Raw genomic sequence first — 15066 nt, 5'->3', positions numbered from 1 at the left:
GAAGGAGCTGTATCTGTGTGTACTGATATCTGTGTTAGAGGTCAACCGATTATGATTTTTCAACACCAATACCGATACCGATTATTGGAGAAACAAAAAAAAGCCGATACCGATTAATCAGACTTTTTTTTAAATTGATTTGTAATAATGACAATTACAACAATACTGAATGAACACTTATTTTAACTTAATATAATACATCAATAAAATCAATTTAGCCTCAAATAAATAATGAAACATGTTCAATTTGGTTTAAATAATGCAAAAACAAAGTGTTGGAGAAGAAAGTAAAAGTGCAATATGTGCCATGTAAAAAAGCTAACATTTAAGTTCCTTGCTCAGAACATGAGAACATATGAAAGCTGGTGGTTCCTTTTAACATGAGTCTTCAATATTCCCAGGTAAGAATTTTTAGGTTGTAGTTATTATAGGAATTATAAGACTATTTCTCTCTATACCATTTGTATTTCATATACCTTTGACTATTGGATGTTCTTATAGGCACTTTAGTATTGCCAGTGTAACAGTATAGCTTCCGTCCCTCTCCTTGCCCCTACCTGGGCTCGAACCAGGAACACGAAAATAGCCATCCTCGAAGCATCGTTTCCCATCGCTCCACAAAAGCCGTGGCCCTTGCAGAGCAAGGGGAACAACTACTCCAAGTCTCAGAGCGAGTGAGGTTTGAAACGCTATTAGCGCGCACTCTGCTAACTAGCTAGCCATTTCACATCAGTTACACCAGCCTAAACTCGGGAGTTGATAGGCTTGAAGTCATAAACAGCTCAATGCTTGAAGCACAGCGAAGAGCTGCTGGCAAGCGCATGAAAGTGCTGTTTGAATGAATGCTTATGAGCCTGCTGCTGCCTACCATCGCTCTGTCAGACTGCTCTATCAAATATCAAATCATAGACTTAATTATAACATAATAACACACAGAAATACGAGCCTTTGGTCATTAATATGGTCGAATCCGGAAACTATAATTTCGAAAACAAAACATTTATTTTTTCAGTGAAATACGGAACCGTTCCGTATTGTATCTAACGGATGGCATCCCTAAGTCTAAATATTGCTGTTACATTGTACAACCTTCAATGTTATGTTATAATTATGTACAATTCTGACAAATTAATTACGGTCTTTGTTAGGAATAAATGGATTTCACACAGTTCGCAACGAGCCAGGCGGCCCAAACTGCTGCATATACCCTGACTGCTTGCTCGGAATGCAAGAGAAGTGACACAATTTCACTAATTATAAGAAATTCATGTTAGCAGGAAATATTAACTTAATATGCAGGTTTAAAAATATATACTTGTGTATTGATTTTAAAGAAATGCATTGATGTTTATGGTTAGATTTGGTGCAAAGACAGTGCTAAATCACCCGTTTGGCAAAGTAGGCTGTGATTCGATGAGAAACTAACAGGAACCGCAAAGCAGGACACGCTAGATAAACTAGTAATTTCATCAACCATGTGTAGTTAACTAGTGATTATGTTAAGATTGATTGTTTTTTATATAAGATTAATGCTAGCTAGCAACTTACCTTGGCTTCTTGCTGCCCTCGCGTAACAGGTAGTCAGCCTGCCACGCAGGCTCCTCGTGGAGTGCAATGTCAGGCAGGCGGTTAGAGCATTGGACTAGTAACCGGAAGGTTGCAAAAACGAATCCCCGAGCTGACAAGGTAAAAATGTGTTGTTCTGCCCCTGAACAAGGCAGTTTACCCACCATTCCTAGGCCGTCATTGAAAGTAAGAATGTGTTCGTAACTGACTTGCTGAGTTAAATAAAGGTGTGAAAAAAAAATTGGTCAAATCGGTGTCCAAAAATACCGATTTCTGATTGTTATGAAAACTTGAAATCAGCCCTAATTAATCGGCCATTCCGATTAATCGGTCAACCTCTAATCTGTGTATCTGTCTCTGTGTCAGTGCCTCCAGGTGTGGAGCCTGTAGAGTCAGTCACAGTGGTACGGGGGTCCTTGGTGACACTGACCTGTGAGGCGCGAGGTGTCCCTCCTCCCTCCCTGACCTGGCTGAAGGATGGCCAGCCCCTGTCCCTGCACCGTAACCTGCTGTTGGACGGCCAGGAGACACGGCTGCAGCTGCCTGATGTGGGGCTCTCTGACAGAGGCCTCTACAGCTGTGTCGCCAGCAACCAGGCTGGCAGCAGCACCAAGAGCTTCAACCTCACTGTGTTGGGTGAGCAGACAGGACAAACATTCTCCATTCACGCAAACATAACCTACAAACAGATAAAAAGTTAAAACTCCACTGAAGCAATAGGAAAGGGATGTCATGTTAGTATTTATTTTGTGTTTTAACAATGGCGTCGTTTTGTCCGATACAGTTCCTCCAAAGATTTCCATCTCCAGTTCTCCAGAAGAGTTGATGGTAGCTGTGAACACTGCTCTGGAGCTGGAGTGTACTGCCGAGGGCATCCCTCCTCCTACCCTCAGCTGGCTCAAGGATGGGCACCCCTTACAGGGAGATAGTGAGATAGTGCAGGAGGATGGACACTTTCTTAGGATTACCCAAGTGCAGGTGAGTCACAAACCCAATGACACAGCATTTAGTTGCCATTCAGACCTTATTGCTGAATTATGATAAACACCAGATAATAACCAGTGATATCTCGGTTGTTAGGTAGAGGATGCAGGTCTTTATACCTGTCTGGCTACCAGCCCAGCGGGCGAGGATGGAAAGAACCACTGGGTCCGGGTTCAAGGTCACACATGCGTTTACTAGCCATACTTGTTGGTCCTGCCAACAGATGACAAGGTACTTGTAAGTCTGATTCTGATTATCAACGGTTGTGTCTCCCTGTTCCAGTTCCGCCAACTCTTCTTGGCTCTGATGATGTCAGATTGTTGTCAGTCCCAGTCAAAGGACACCTGACTATGGAGTGCCAGGCTGACCTTGACCCTGCACCTGACATAGAATGGTACAAGGACGACGTGAGACTACAGGTCAGACTGGACGTCAGGGTGGCAGGAATCACAATACATGGTGTTATATAATCTTATTGACTCTGTCTCTCTCTCTGTCTCCCTATCTCTCCCTGTCTCTCCTGGTTCCAGCTGGGGGGTCGTATCCAGAGGCTTGCCGGGGGTCAGTACCTGGAGATCCAGAATGTTAGGCCTCAGGACAGTGGCCAGTACAGCTGTGTGGTCACCAACATGGCCGGAAGCACCAGCCTTTTCTTCACTGTGGAAATCCTCTGTGAGTTGATGAGATCATGAGTTAAACAGGATTGGGATCATGCATTCAGTGAATTTAATTTACATTTGTCATGACTTCCGCCGAGGTCGGTCACACTCCTTGTACGGGCGGCGTTCGGGGACCATCTTTCCTTTTCCATTGGTTTTGTCTTTATTTTCTACACACCTGGTTTTCATTATCCAATTACTCGTTCATGTATTTAACCCTTTGTTTCCCCCATGTTTGTTGTGCGTGATTATTTCTATGTTCAGTTCGGTTTATGATGGCTGGTTTTTCGACAGGTGCTGTGTTCACCCGTGCGTTATATTTACCGTTGGTATTTTGGTCAAGTGTATTTGTTTACCTTGTGCCTTTATTTTTTGAGTAAAGTACATTGCTCTCCTGCGCCTTCATGCACCAGCTACACTCACCGTCTAACAACATTGAACAAAAATATATACTCAACATACAACAATTCAAGGATTTTACTGAGTTACAGTTCATAGGGAAATCAGTCAATTTAGAAAAATCCATTAGGCCCTAATCTATGGATTTCACATGATTGGGGACAGATACTTAAAAAAAATGTTTAGGGGCATGGATCGGAAAACCAGTCCGTATCTGGTGTGATCACTATTTGCCTCATGCAATGTGACACATCTCCAGGATGTTGATTGTGGCCTGTGGAATGTTGTCCCACTTCATTTCAATGGCTGTGTGAAGTTGCTGGATATTGGCGGGAACTGGAACACACTGTTTTACATGTCGATCCAGAGCATCCCAAACAGGCTCAATGGGTGACATGTTTGGTGAGTTTGCAGGCTATGGAGGAACTGGGACATTTTCAGCTTTCAAAAATCTGTTTACAGATCCTTGCGACATGGGGCCATGCTGAAACATGAGGGGATGGCGTCGGACGAATGGCACAACAATGGGCCTCAGGACCTCGTCACGGTATCTCTGCGCATTTAAATTGCCATCGATAAAATGCAAATGTGTTCATTGTTCGTAGCTTATGCCTGCCCATACCATAACCCCACCGGCACCATGGGGCACTCTGTTCACAACGTTGACATCAGCAAACCTTACACGTGGTCTGTGGTTGTGAGGCCGGATGGACATACGGCTTATGGTAGAGTAATGAACATTAAATTCTCTGTCAACAGCTCTGGTGGACATTACTGCAGTCAGCATGCCAATTGCACGCTCTCTCAAAACTTGACACATCTGTGGCATTGTGTTGTGTGACAAAAGTGCACATTTTAGAATGGCCTTTTATTGTCCCCAGCACAAGGTGCACCTGTGTAATGATCATGCTGTTTAATCATCTTCTTGATATACCACACCTGTCAAGTGGATGGATTATCTTGGCAATGGAGAAATGCTCACTAACAGGGATGTAAACAAATTTCTGCACATAATTTGAGAGAAATAAGCTTTTTTGTGCATATAGAACATTTCTGGGATCTTTTATTTCAGCTCATATTATATTATATTTTTGTTCGGTATAATTAATATATAGATATGTGTATATACAGTGTATGCAATCTCCGTAGACAAACATTGGCAGTAGGATGGTCTTACTGAAGAGCTCAGTAACTTTTAAAGTGGCACCATCATAGGATGCCACTTTTCAATAAATCAGTTTCCAACTATTTTTGCCCTGCTAGAGCTGCCCAAATCAACTGTAAGTGCTGTTACTGTGAAGTGAAAATGTCTTGGAGCAACAATGATTCAACCTCGACGTGGTAGGCCACACAAGCTCACTCTTGGCATTCTCTCAACCAACTTCGCCTGGAATGCTTTTCCAACAGTCTTGAAGGAGTTCCCACATATGTTGAGCACTTGTTGGCTGCTTTTCCTTCACTCTGTGGTCCAAATCATCCCAAACCATCTCAATTGTGGAGGCCAGGTCATCTGATGCAGCTCTCCATCACTCTCCTTCTTGGTCAAATAGCCCTTACACAGCATGGAGGTGTGTTGGGTCAATGTCCTGTCGAAAAACAAATGATAATCCCACTAAGCGCAAACCAAATGGTTTGGGATGGCGTATCTCTGCAGAATGCTGTGGTAGCCTTGCTAGTTAAGTGTGCCTTGAATTCTAAATACATCACAGACAGTGTTGCCAGCAAAGCACCCTCACACTGTCACACCTCCTCCTCCATGCTTCAGGGTGGGAACCACGCATGCAGAGATACTCCGTTCACCTACTCTGCGTCTCACAAAGACATGCCGGTTGGAACCAAAAATCTCAAATTTGGACTCATCCAATTAAACCTTAATCCATTTCAACGTGTGTTTTCTTTTCTTTTTTCCCTCAGTGCCACCAGTCATCAGAGAGAGCAGCTCTGAGGTCACTGCACATATCAGGCAGGATGCAGTCCTGCCCTGTGAAGTAGAGGGGGAAACCTCACCTCGGGTCATGTGGAGGAAAAATGGCATCCCTATAGATCCTGACAATAACAAGTAAGGGCTTACTTAACTTAGGCTATAGAGGTTGTCGGGATACTGTCTTTATACAGATGGGTAGATAGTCCAGTTCGCTGATTGATTGCGTGTGTCCCAGGTACACCATGCTGTCTGAAGGCTCTCTGCGTGTAAAGGCTGTTCAGCTAAGTGACGCTGGCCGCTACTACTGCACCGTGTCCAATCAGGCCGGATCAGATCATAGTGGGATGGACTTACGTGTGTTAGGTAAATACAACTCAGAGAAGTACAGAATCACACCATAACACGGTACATTTACGTTTTTACATGAACATTTAGACATTATCCAGAGTGATTTTCAGCCACTGCATTACAGTCAGCGCCTTACAGTCAAATGTGTTTGTATGCCATACATATCTGTATGTCATTCCTTATGACTCAATGTTGTGTCCCTGTAGTGGGTCCCTCGATCAGCCCTGGTCCTTACAATGTGACGGTGACCACAGGGGTGAGAGCCGTACTGAGCTGTGAGACTACAGGTATCCCAGCCCCTAAAGTCACCTGGAAAAGGAACGGCACTCCACTAGACCCCAACCAGCATCCTGGCACATACAAGTAAATGAAGCAGAATGACCTCTCCTGTGTGAATTATAACACAATGGACATAAATCCAAATGGATTCATTTTGAAGTATTGCCTTTGACTTTTTTAAACTTTTTTTTTAAGGTTACTCTCCTCTGGATCTCTGACAATTTCCTCTCCATCCAATCAGGATGAGGGATACTTTGAATGTACAGCAGCCAATGAGGTTGGAGAGGAGCGCCAGGTCATTGAGGTCATCCTACAAGGTATTGTTGCTTTGAGGTCCTACTCAGACGTTTGTAGACTGCCCTTTCATCTCACACACAGCAGAACAGACTGAGATTTCTCCTCTCTGTCCCTCAGTCGCTCCAACCATTGAAGATGACATTACAACAGTCACTGCTATCAAAATGGCCCCTGTGGTCCTGCCATGCCATGCACAGGGCATCCCAGAGCCCACTGTCAGCTGGACCAAGAGTGGAGCCAAGCTGGGATCCCGGGGAGGAAGTTACCGGGTCCTGCCCACAGGTAGGTACACTTGCTGCACAGAGGGTAACATGGTGCTGTTGACATCAGGGATCCTGTCATGTTAGTACTTTGGTGTTCATTGTTGTGTTACTGTACTGTTTGGATCCAGGAGTTCTGGAGATCACAGCTGCTACCCCCAGTCATGCAGGGAGGTACACCTGCTCTGCCCGGAACCCTGCAGGAGTGACCCACAAACACATCACTCTCACAGTGCAAGGTGGGTCCTCAGGTGGATTATTGTTAAGGTTATAAAGTAATTGTTCATGTTTTTGCCTTGTAACTCTCTTATGTCTTCATTTTACAGTTGAATAATCTGTGTGTAATAAACCATGTTAATGGGTTTGCCCTCTCCCACTCAGAGCCCCCTGAGATTAGGCCTATGACAGAGGAAGTACAAGTAGTGTTGCATCATGGGACGGTTCTGCCTTGCGAGGTGCAGGGTTTCCCCCGACCCTCCATCACCTGGCAACGAGAGGGTGTTCCCATAACAGCTGGTGAGAGTGCCCTCTTTGGACACTTGATCAGAAATCAAGCCATTATATAACACAATAGTCATTTATAGTCTGCTGTTTCTCAATTGGGATGTCTTCGTTCCATGGCTCTTCAGGTCACAAACTGGCTCTCCTCTCAAACGGAGCTCTGAAGTTCTCTCGAGTCACTCTGGGTGATGCGGGCACCTACCAGTGTCTGGCACAGAACGAAGCTGGCACAGCAATAGGAAGGATACGTCTAGTACTGCAAGGTAACACACTACATTTCTACAGAGCACAGACATGTTGTTCAAACAGCATGGAGGCACTTGTTGATACTTAGATGAATGTGTGGGCCTCAATAGTGAAAGGTATTATGTGTTTTTGTGTTGCTCCAGTTCCCCCAGTGCTGAGAGTTCCTCGTGAGGAGTACACAGCAGTCCTGGGCCAGCCAGTGAGCCTGGAGTGTTTGGCAGACGGACAGCCCCAGCCGGAGGTGTCCTGGCAAAGGGAGCGCAGGCCCCTCACAGAGGGGGCACACATACAGCTCTTTGCCAATGGCACCCTGAGGATCGCAGCCACACAACGCAGTGATGCTGGACTGTACACCTGCTCAGCCAAAAACCTCGCTGGCAGGGCCAGCCATGACATGAGGCTTGTCATAATGAGTGAGTGTGATATGAGGTCAATATGACATTTAGGTTTAACCTGACATTAGGAATAACAGTGTCTCATGGTACAGAGTTACTGCTCTGCCAGTAATAAATTGACTCGGCCTTTCTTCTAGTCCCGCCCATGATTCCTGTTGGTCAGCCGGAGTTGTCCGTCATCCAGGGCTTCCAGGCCTTGTTACCCTGTGCGGCTCAGGGTTCACCAGAGCCCAGGGTGTCATGGAAGAAGGATGGTAACATCGTTCCCAGCCTGCCTGGCAAATTCACTGTGCTGCGGTCAGGAGAGCTGATCATTGAGAGGGCAGAGGTCAGAGACACATTTCTGTTTTACATTGCATTATAATGAAGGTGGTTCAGGTGAAGGTCCTGATCAACGTTTTCACCCTTGTAGCCAGATGATGGTGGTGTGTTCACCTGTGTGGCCACCAACACAGCAGGCACTGTGAGACAGGACACCCGCCTGTCCGTCAACATGAGACCCGCCTTCAAGGAGTTACCTGCTGACGTGACCATGAACAAAGGTCAAAGTCTCAGCTTGTCTTGCCACGCCCAGGGCATCCCTACCCCTGTCATCTCCTGGACCGCTAACAACAGCCCCTATCCAGGTACACCAATGCCCCATGTTCTCTTATGATCGATATGATGTAGTCATAGGTACTGTATATAGTAATAATAATAATCATATTGATTACTCCAAACATGTCTCTCTCTCGCTCAGTTTCCAGTGTGGATGAGGCAGGCCGAAGCTCCTTGGTAATAGAGAATGTGACCTTGAGGGATGCAGGAACCTATGTGTGCCTAGCAGAGAACAGTGTGGGCACCATCAGAGCACTCTCATTTGTCCGCATCAGAGGTGAGTACTTTCAACACCTCATGACCTTAAGACTGTTTCTGTTTGTATTAGTATTGTTTTATATTCCTTGGTAGGGGCACACTGTTCGTAATGGATGTGTTATGGTCATGTCTCCTTAGAACCACCGGTGTTGAAGGGAGAGGCCCACACCTCTCAGACTGTGGCCCAGAGTGGCACTGCCATGCTGGACTGTCCTGTCCATGGAGACCCCAGTCCGGTCCTCCGCTGGGTCCATGACGGCAGACCCCTTCTCCGCTCCCTTCGCCTGCAATCCCTCCATAATGGCTCCTTGGCCATCTACAGCATCACGGTAAACACAACCCTGGACCTGTCCCACCTGTCCAAACAGTCTCCCTAAGAAATCTTATTTATCCAGTGTTAGTTTAATTTGAGAGTTCATATCTTGAGAGTAAAAAATGGCTATAAAAACAAAAAGAGAGTAGGCTTACACAAGAAATGAGAGGGAGAGGATGGACCACTGACTGCAGTCAATCTGCACTCCATTTGCAGTCCTGAGTCATGGAACATTGTGTGACCGAACATCAGCGTGCCAGTCTGGCCTAAGTCAGATTTTAGTGAGCTCATTCTAAAAAACCAACAGTATTATCTAGAGAGGGAGAGGGAGTGAGAAGGAGCTCAGAAATGGATGTTCCCAGGCTCTCTCACTGTTGTGTTCTGTGTCTATAATTATGTTAACTTTTTTAACTCTGTAATTGATGCTGTAATTGTATGCCCTGCCGCTTAAACTTTCTCAAAGACAAATGGTTCCCCTTCCTACAGAGTGCTCTAATGTGATACTTCCTCTCTCTGGTGTCATAATGACACTTATTGCAAACAAGCTAATGGAAAAACCTTAAATTCCCTTTAAGAAAATGTCAGCTTTTAAATGTCTCAATAAGGGATGAAAGTTCCATTAAATATCTGAAATAACATAAAAATCATAAAATCACTGTGGAATGTAAGGCAAATATGTTTAATTAGAAATGTCACTAAATGATGAGGGTCCTGAACAGCATATCGATCCTCATATTTCAGAAGAACAATGATAACGTGCTTGTGTTAAAAGTGTTTATGCCCTGACATGTATATCTGTCCCCATCTGTGTCAGAGAGAAGACGCAGGGGAGTACCAGTGTGTGGCTGAGAGTGAGGCTGGGGTCGCTGAGAGGACCATTTCTCTCAAAGTACAGAGTGAGTGATGTGGAGCATGAACACAGTCACACAACCTCCATTTCCAAATGCTGGCCTTCATTCAAACATTCCGGAATCAACATACACCTAAGCGGCCCAGGGTACCAAGCTCCCCTTCAGAGTCTGGAGTTTAGGTCACCTGCAGAAAAAAGGCTGATATGGAGGATGTAATTCTGGGAGGAGTGGAGTAAAGTCCCCCTAATTAGCCATCCAGACTGAATGGTGGAACATGAATGATTGAAATAATCTATATTTGAGTCGCCTATAATATCTGGTGCAGAGAAGGACATTCTGTGTATGTTACCATAACCTCTGTCGCTAACATGGCTTTTCAAGAGAATGAGCAATCTGCAGATAATAACATTTTAATGCCAACTCTTGATATATGTCCCAAACAAAAGCCACCTTGGAGACAGAAACTCAGTATCCTTAACCCAGGTATTAAAAAACAATGTACCATGAAACATTTTCAAAACGTTAATCAGGCTTAAATCCTCTTCTGTTTACCATCTATATAAATGATCTCTCACTTGCTTGCCCAAAAGTTAACTTGCAGATGAATGCAGACAATACACTCAAAAACTAAACTAGTTGTTAACAATTTAACTGACACTACGGTAGATGTTTCAAAATGGATTACAAATTGTTGCCTGCATTTAAATAATCGACAAGACTGTTTGTATGTACTTCTCTAAGAAATCCATTGATTCTTCCCAACGAGTTGTTCTTGTTCATGGGGAGAATCGGAAAGTTGTGTCAAACTTCAGGTATCTCGGCATCATTTTGGACTCCAACTTGACATTTAAGAAACATGTGAAGAAGATGGTTAACGCGGTCAAGTTTGGATTGTCCAACTTTACATCTATAAGACCTTTCCTTCCTCTGGAGGCCGCCAAGCTATATATGCTGTGATCTTCTCACATCAGATGTTGCCTCACATGCTGGTCATAAATAAGCAGGGGCTACTATTCTGAAACCAATTGAATCACTCTACAAACAAACACTTAAGATTTTTGATGACAAACCAAACAGTTACCACCATTGTCATATAATTTACAAACATAATTTATTTAGTCTGGATAGCTTTAAGCAGTATGTAGATGCAAGCCTTGTCTTTAAGATCCTGCATGTTCTTGTCCCTCCACCCCTATGCCGGCATACAGTATAATGCTCAAGGAAAGCACCTCCAGAGTAACAAGTGCAGTAAGAGGGGATTGTGTCCCTTTTCGACACAGTAAAATCGGTCAGTCAGTCTTCTCTGTTAGAGCTACAATATACTGGAATGCAATGCCCATGGACTTGAGGAGCTGCACTGATTATTGTATTTTTACATTTTTATTGAAAACATGGCTCAAATCTATCCAAACCTGTTCAGAGTTATCTGTGGTTCTTCATATGTAAGACGACAGTTGATGGTGTTGTTGTTGTTAGAGTTCTATATTATTGGATGTAATGTATTTGTATTTTGTATTGTTTTAGTCAGTATTTGTATAGTGGCTGTGCAAAGGCCCTTACCTTTACACAGGCCCAAATGAGCTTTTGGCGAACCCCGGCACATTTACATGGTTGTTGCATTATTGTAATATTCATGTTGATTAATGTTGATTGTCCCCTATAAATAAATAAATAAATAAAATAAAATAAATCTAATATTCCTACAATTAGATCCTCTCGTTCCATTATATCAAAGGAATAAGAAAACACACAATAGTAATTATGGATTGTTTATTTAATTCTCTATATGGATGATCTCCGTCTCCCTCCCAACTCTCCCTCTCCTGCCACAGTCAATGGAGGTTATTCTAACTGGGAGGATTGGGGCCCATGCAGCACCACCTGTGGTCGAGGGAATCAGGAGCGAATCAGGTTATGCAACAATCCAGAGCTGGCCAATGGGGGGAAATCATGTGACGCTCCCAGTAGGGACTCCAGGAGATGTCAGATTGGACTCTGTCCAGGTACGGGTGTTTGAACTGTTCTCCTGTCACTCCAAACGGACGCAGCTGAATTTAACAATTAAATAATGTGTGTACATAGAAGGTATAGTACTACAGCTACTCTTAAATAATGTATAACTTAATACTTATGTATCTGTCTCTGTTGACTGAAGGGGAGGCCCCTCGTAAGGCCAGGGGGAGTCTGATAGGGGTGGTGAATGATAGGGAGTTTGGGGTGTCGTTCCTGGAGGCTAACATCACAGATAACCCAGAAGAGGGCACCAGCACCCTGCAGGCCCACCTGGACAACATACCTCCTAGTGTGGGTGAGTATGGGAGTGTGAGAGATGTCTTACAGTAACCAGTAGGAGCCTCTCAGAAGCATTTCCCATAATCAAGCACATAGATCACTCAGCCACTGATCATTGCTGTATCCTGACCTATCACACTTTGCTCAGAGGTATTTCCATAGAGGCTGTGGTCTAACTACTGATGTTTTGCAGGTCCATTACTACGGGTGTTGGTGTCTGTGTTTGCTCCCATCTACTGGACCACAGTACTGCAGACTGGAGCAGCCAGGAACGGCTACTCCCTGACCCAGGGCCTGTTCAGACAGGAGTCACAGCTGGAGTTTGACACAGGTCAGCACTGAAGAACAGATACAATAACATCCTGTAAATTAACCTGAACTAAGGTTTACTCTGCTGTAAATGTAGTCCTATAACAGTGGTTGTCTCTCGTAAGCGGCATTGTCCCTTTAAATCTGTACATAAGAGAACCAGCAGAGAGCATAGTTCTCCATGACTGCAGTTTTTTAAAATTATTACGAGGATCTGGTTTCAATGACGTACTCCTTTGGCAACTTCAATAAGAACCCCAAAAAATATGGAGTGGGTCCTCTTCAGACAGACAACTCTCCCAAGTGACTGTTTTATAATGTATCCCAGATGTATTTGAATGTTGTGTTTGTGTTTGTAACCAGGAGAGATCCTTCAGTTGACCCATGTAGCCAGAGGTCTGGACTCAGAGGGGGCTCTCCTAATAGACATTGTTATCAACGGCTTTGTCCCTCTGACATTATCAACCTCCCATCTCAATCTGCAGGTGTGTAATGATTAACACTGTCATCCTAAGGCCAGCTGAAGTCCCTGACTGTGACAAACCTTAAAAGTCTTAATTAAATCTCAACATAATCTATCTCTAATATGATGATTGCTTTGTGTCATGCAGGAGTTTGATGAGTCATACGTGCAAACGGGACCAGGGCAGCTGTACTCATGGTCGTCCCAGGCCCACCAGAGAGTAGACGGTCCCATGGTACTGCGCTGTAACCACTCCATCATCTACGAGGGCCGAGAGGAACATCAGGGGCCACTGCTGCAGCTCATCAAGGTGTCCCAGATGGATGGCATCTACAGCATGTTCACTCTCAGTCTGGACTTCCAGATCACAGCCTCCCTACTCCTACCTGGTTAGTGGAAATATAAGACAGATTACCACAAGGCAGGCTAACACAATACAGACTAACAGACAGTCAGTCAAACACTTGAATTTTAACAGATGTACTGTAGCAAACACATTCATTTTTAAGATGTAATTTTCATTGTTTAAAGTTGTGATACAGTAGCATCATCTGCTCATGGATTGAATGTGCACCTTTGTCTTTAGATGGGGATGGAAAAACATGCCCAGAAGGTTTTGTCCTGGATACAGCCTCTTACTGTACAGGTATGTTTTGTATACCTTTTCCCTTCTTCAATTTCTTTGTTGGATCGACCAATGTTATTTTGTAGTTTGCAATTCAATTAACTCATTAATGCATATTACCTTTAAAATTGTATCTGAATGCTTAGATGAGGATGAATGTGCTGCCGAGTCGCCTTGCTCACATTCCTGCAACAATGTGATGGGTGGCTTCTCCTGTGCCTGTCCCTCTGGCTTCACCATCTCCCCAGAAACCAACACATGTCAAGGTCAGCCACAGGAAACACTAACTGAATGCTGCATACTTTATCTCACCGTTATACAGTATCTCCTAATTAGATTACGTTACAGTAAGTGATCGGTCTGTAAAGGGATCTGGTACCATGGTGATTTGTATGCTATATTTAGAAGGTAATCTATTTTGAAATTTGTAAAAAAAAAAAAAAAAAAGAATGTTGGGGGATAAAATGTAAACAGAATCAGTTAGCTAGCACACGTACTATTTGGTTCCAGGGTGATATTATCACTGTGAAGGTATACATCCTACTGCTGTATTGCAGACAGTGTTCTTGTGTTTGACCTCACATGTGGTATCTCTCTACAGATATTGATGAATGTGCCCAGGGCTCCCACATGTGCCACTACAACCAGCAGTGTGTGAACACGGTTGGCACATACCGCTGCCAGGCTAAATGTGTCCCAGGCTTCAAGCCCAGCGCCATGGGATCCAGCTGTGAAGGCAAGTCTATTCACAACAAATACACTTTTTTGGGAGGGGGGATTATTTTAAGTCATCCACTGAATAGAATACATTCTAGTCTCCATCTTATAATAGGGTCCTGACAATAAAGCATATTAGTTACAGAGTTTGACCTGTGGTGTGAGTTTCAGATGTGGATGAGTGCCAGGAGTCGTCTCTCTCCCCGTGTCAGCAGCAGTGTCTGAACACCCTGGGCTCCTTCCGCTGTGTCTGCAACCCTGGCTACCAGCTGTCTGGCCAGCGCTGTCTGGGTCAGTGGACCCTGTGACTCACTGATGATATTATCAACAGAATCAAATCTTTCATACAAGTTAAATTGTGGAATCTCTAACCCTTTGTGTTTATTTGTATACAGACATCAACGAGTGCAGCAGGAATGTGTGCCCAACTCACCAGCAGTGCCGCAACACAGAGGGAGGCTACCAGTGTTTCGACAGCTGCCCAGCTGGCATGAGAATGGGAGAGAATGGAGCCTGCGTGGGTATGATGCCATTTATACTTCACCCATCTTTTACTTTGAATGTTGTTGCACGCAGGTTTGTGGTGTGAGAATGCTGATCCTATCATTACAGTATGCCCTGTGTTTACCATCATTGTGATTCACAGATGTGGACGAATGCCAGGATGGAAGCCACTTGTGCCGTTACAGCCAGATATGTCAGAACACCATTGGGGGGTACGGCTGTGTCTGCCCCAGAGGTTATCAGTCCCAGGGGGTGGGCCGTCCATGCCTGGGTAAGACA

At 44.4% G+C, this 15066-nt stretch overlaps 1 protein-coding gene across 1 annotated transcript in view; it reads left to right on the top strand.

Moving 5' to 3' along the window:
• Positions 1-15066, top strand: part of LOC135514164 (hemicentin-1-like) — a 74560-nt gene that overhangs the window by 54583 nt on the left and 4911 nt on the right. Inside the window, exons 48-77 of the mRNA XM_064937417.1 lie at positions 1933-2202; positions 2351-2544; positions 2647-2728; positions 2833-2969; positions 3081-3222; positions 5523-5667; positions 5768-5895; positions 6087-6243; positions 6355-6476; positions 6574-6738; positions 6848-6955; positions 7098-7232; positions 7346-7480; positions 7607-7876; positions 7996-8186; positions 8271-8484; positions 8598-8732; positions 8852-9042; positions 9841-9922; positions 11710-11880; positions 12033-12185; positions 12363-12500; positions 12842-12963; positions 13090-13330; positions 13528-13587; positions 13713-13832; positions 14168-14302; positions 14455-14574; positions 14679-14804; positions 14930-15058. Of these exons, the coding sequence (XP_064793489.1) occupies positions 1933-2202; positions 2351-2544; positions 2647-2728; positions 2833-2969; positions 3081-3222; positions 5523-5667; positions 5768-5895; positions 6087-6243; positions 6355-6476; positions 6574-6738; positions 6848-6955; positions 7098-7232; positions 7346-7480; positions 7607-7876; positions 7996-8186; positions 8271-8484; positions 8598-8732; positions 8852-9042; positions 9841-9922; positions 11710-11880; positions 12033-12185; positions 12363-12500; positions 12842-12963; positions 13090-13330; positions 13528-13587; positions 13713-13832; positions 14168-14302; positions 14455-14574; positions 14679-14804; positions 14930-15058 (4518 nt within the window). The remainder of the gene's footprint in view (positions 1-1932; positions 2203-2350; positions 2545-2646; positions 2729-2832; positions 2970-3080; positions 3223-5522; positions 5668-5767; positions 5896-6086; positions 6244-6354; positions 6477-6573; positions 6739-6847; positions 6956-7097; positions 7233-7345; positions 7481-7606; positions 7877-7995; positions 8187-8270; positions 8485-8597; positions 8733-8851; positions 9043-9840; positions 9923-11709; positions 11881-12032; positions 12186-12362; positions 12501-12841; positions 12964-13089; positions 13331-13527; positions 13588-13712; positions 13833-14167; positions 14303-14454; positions 14575-14678; positions 14805-14929; positions 15059-15066) is intronic.

This window comes from Oncorhynchus masou, chromosome 25 (genome assembly GCF_036934945.1).
Source record: "Oncorhynchus masou masou isolate Uvic2021 chromosome 25, UVic_Omas_1.1, whole genome shotgun sequence".
Lineage (NCBI taxonomy): Eukaryota > Metazoa > Chordata > Actinopteri > Salmoniformes > Salmonidae > Oncorhynchus > Oncorhynchus masou.
The sequence above is the reverse complement of the archived record's forward strand: the minus strand, read 5'-3'. Positions and strand labels throughout refer to the sequence as shown.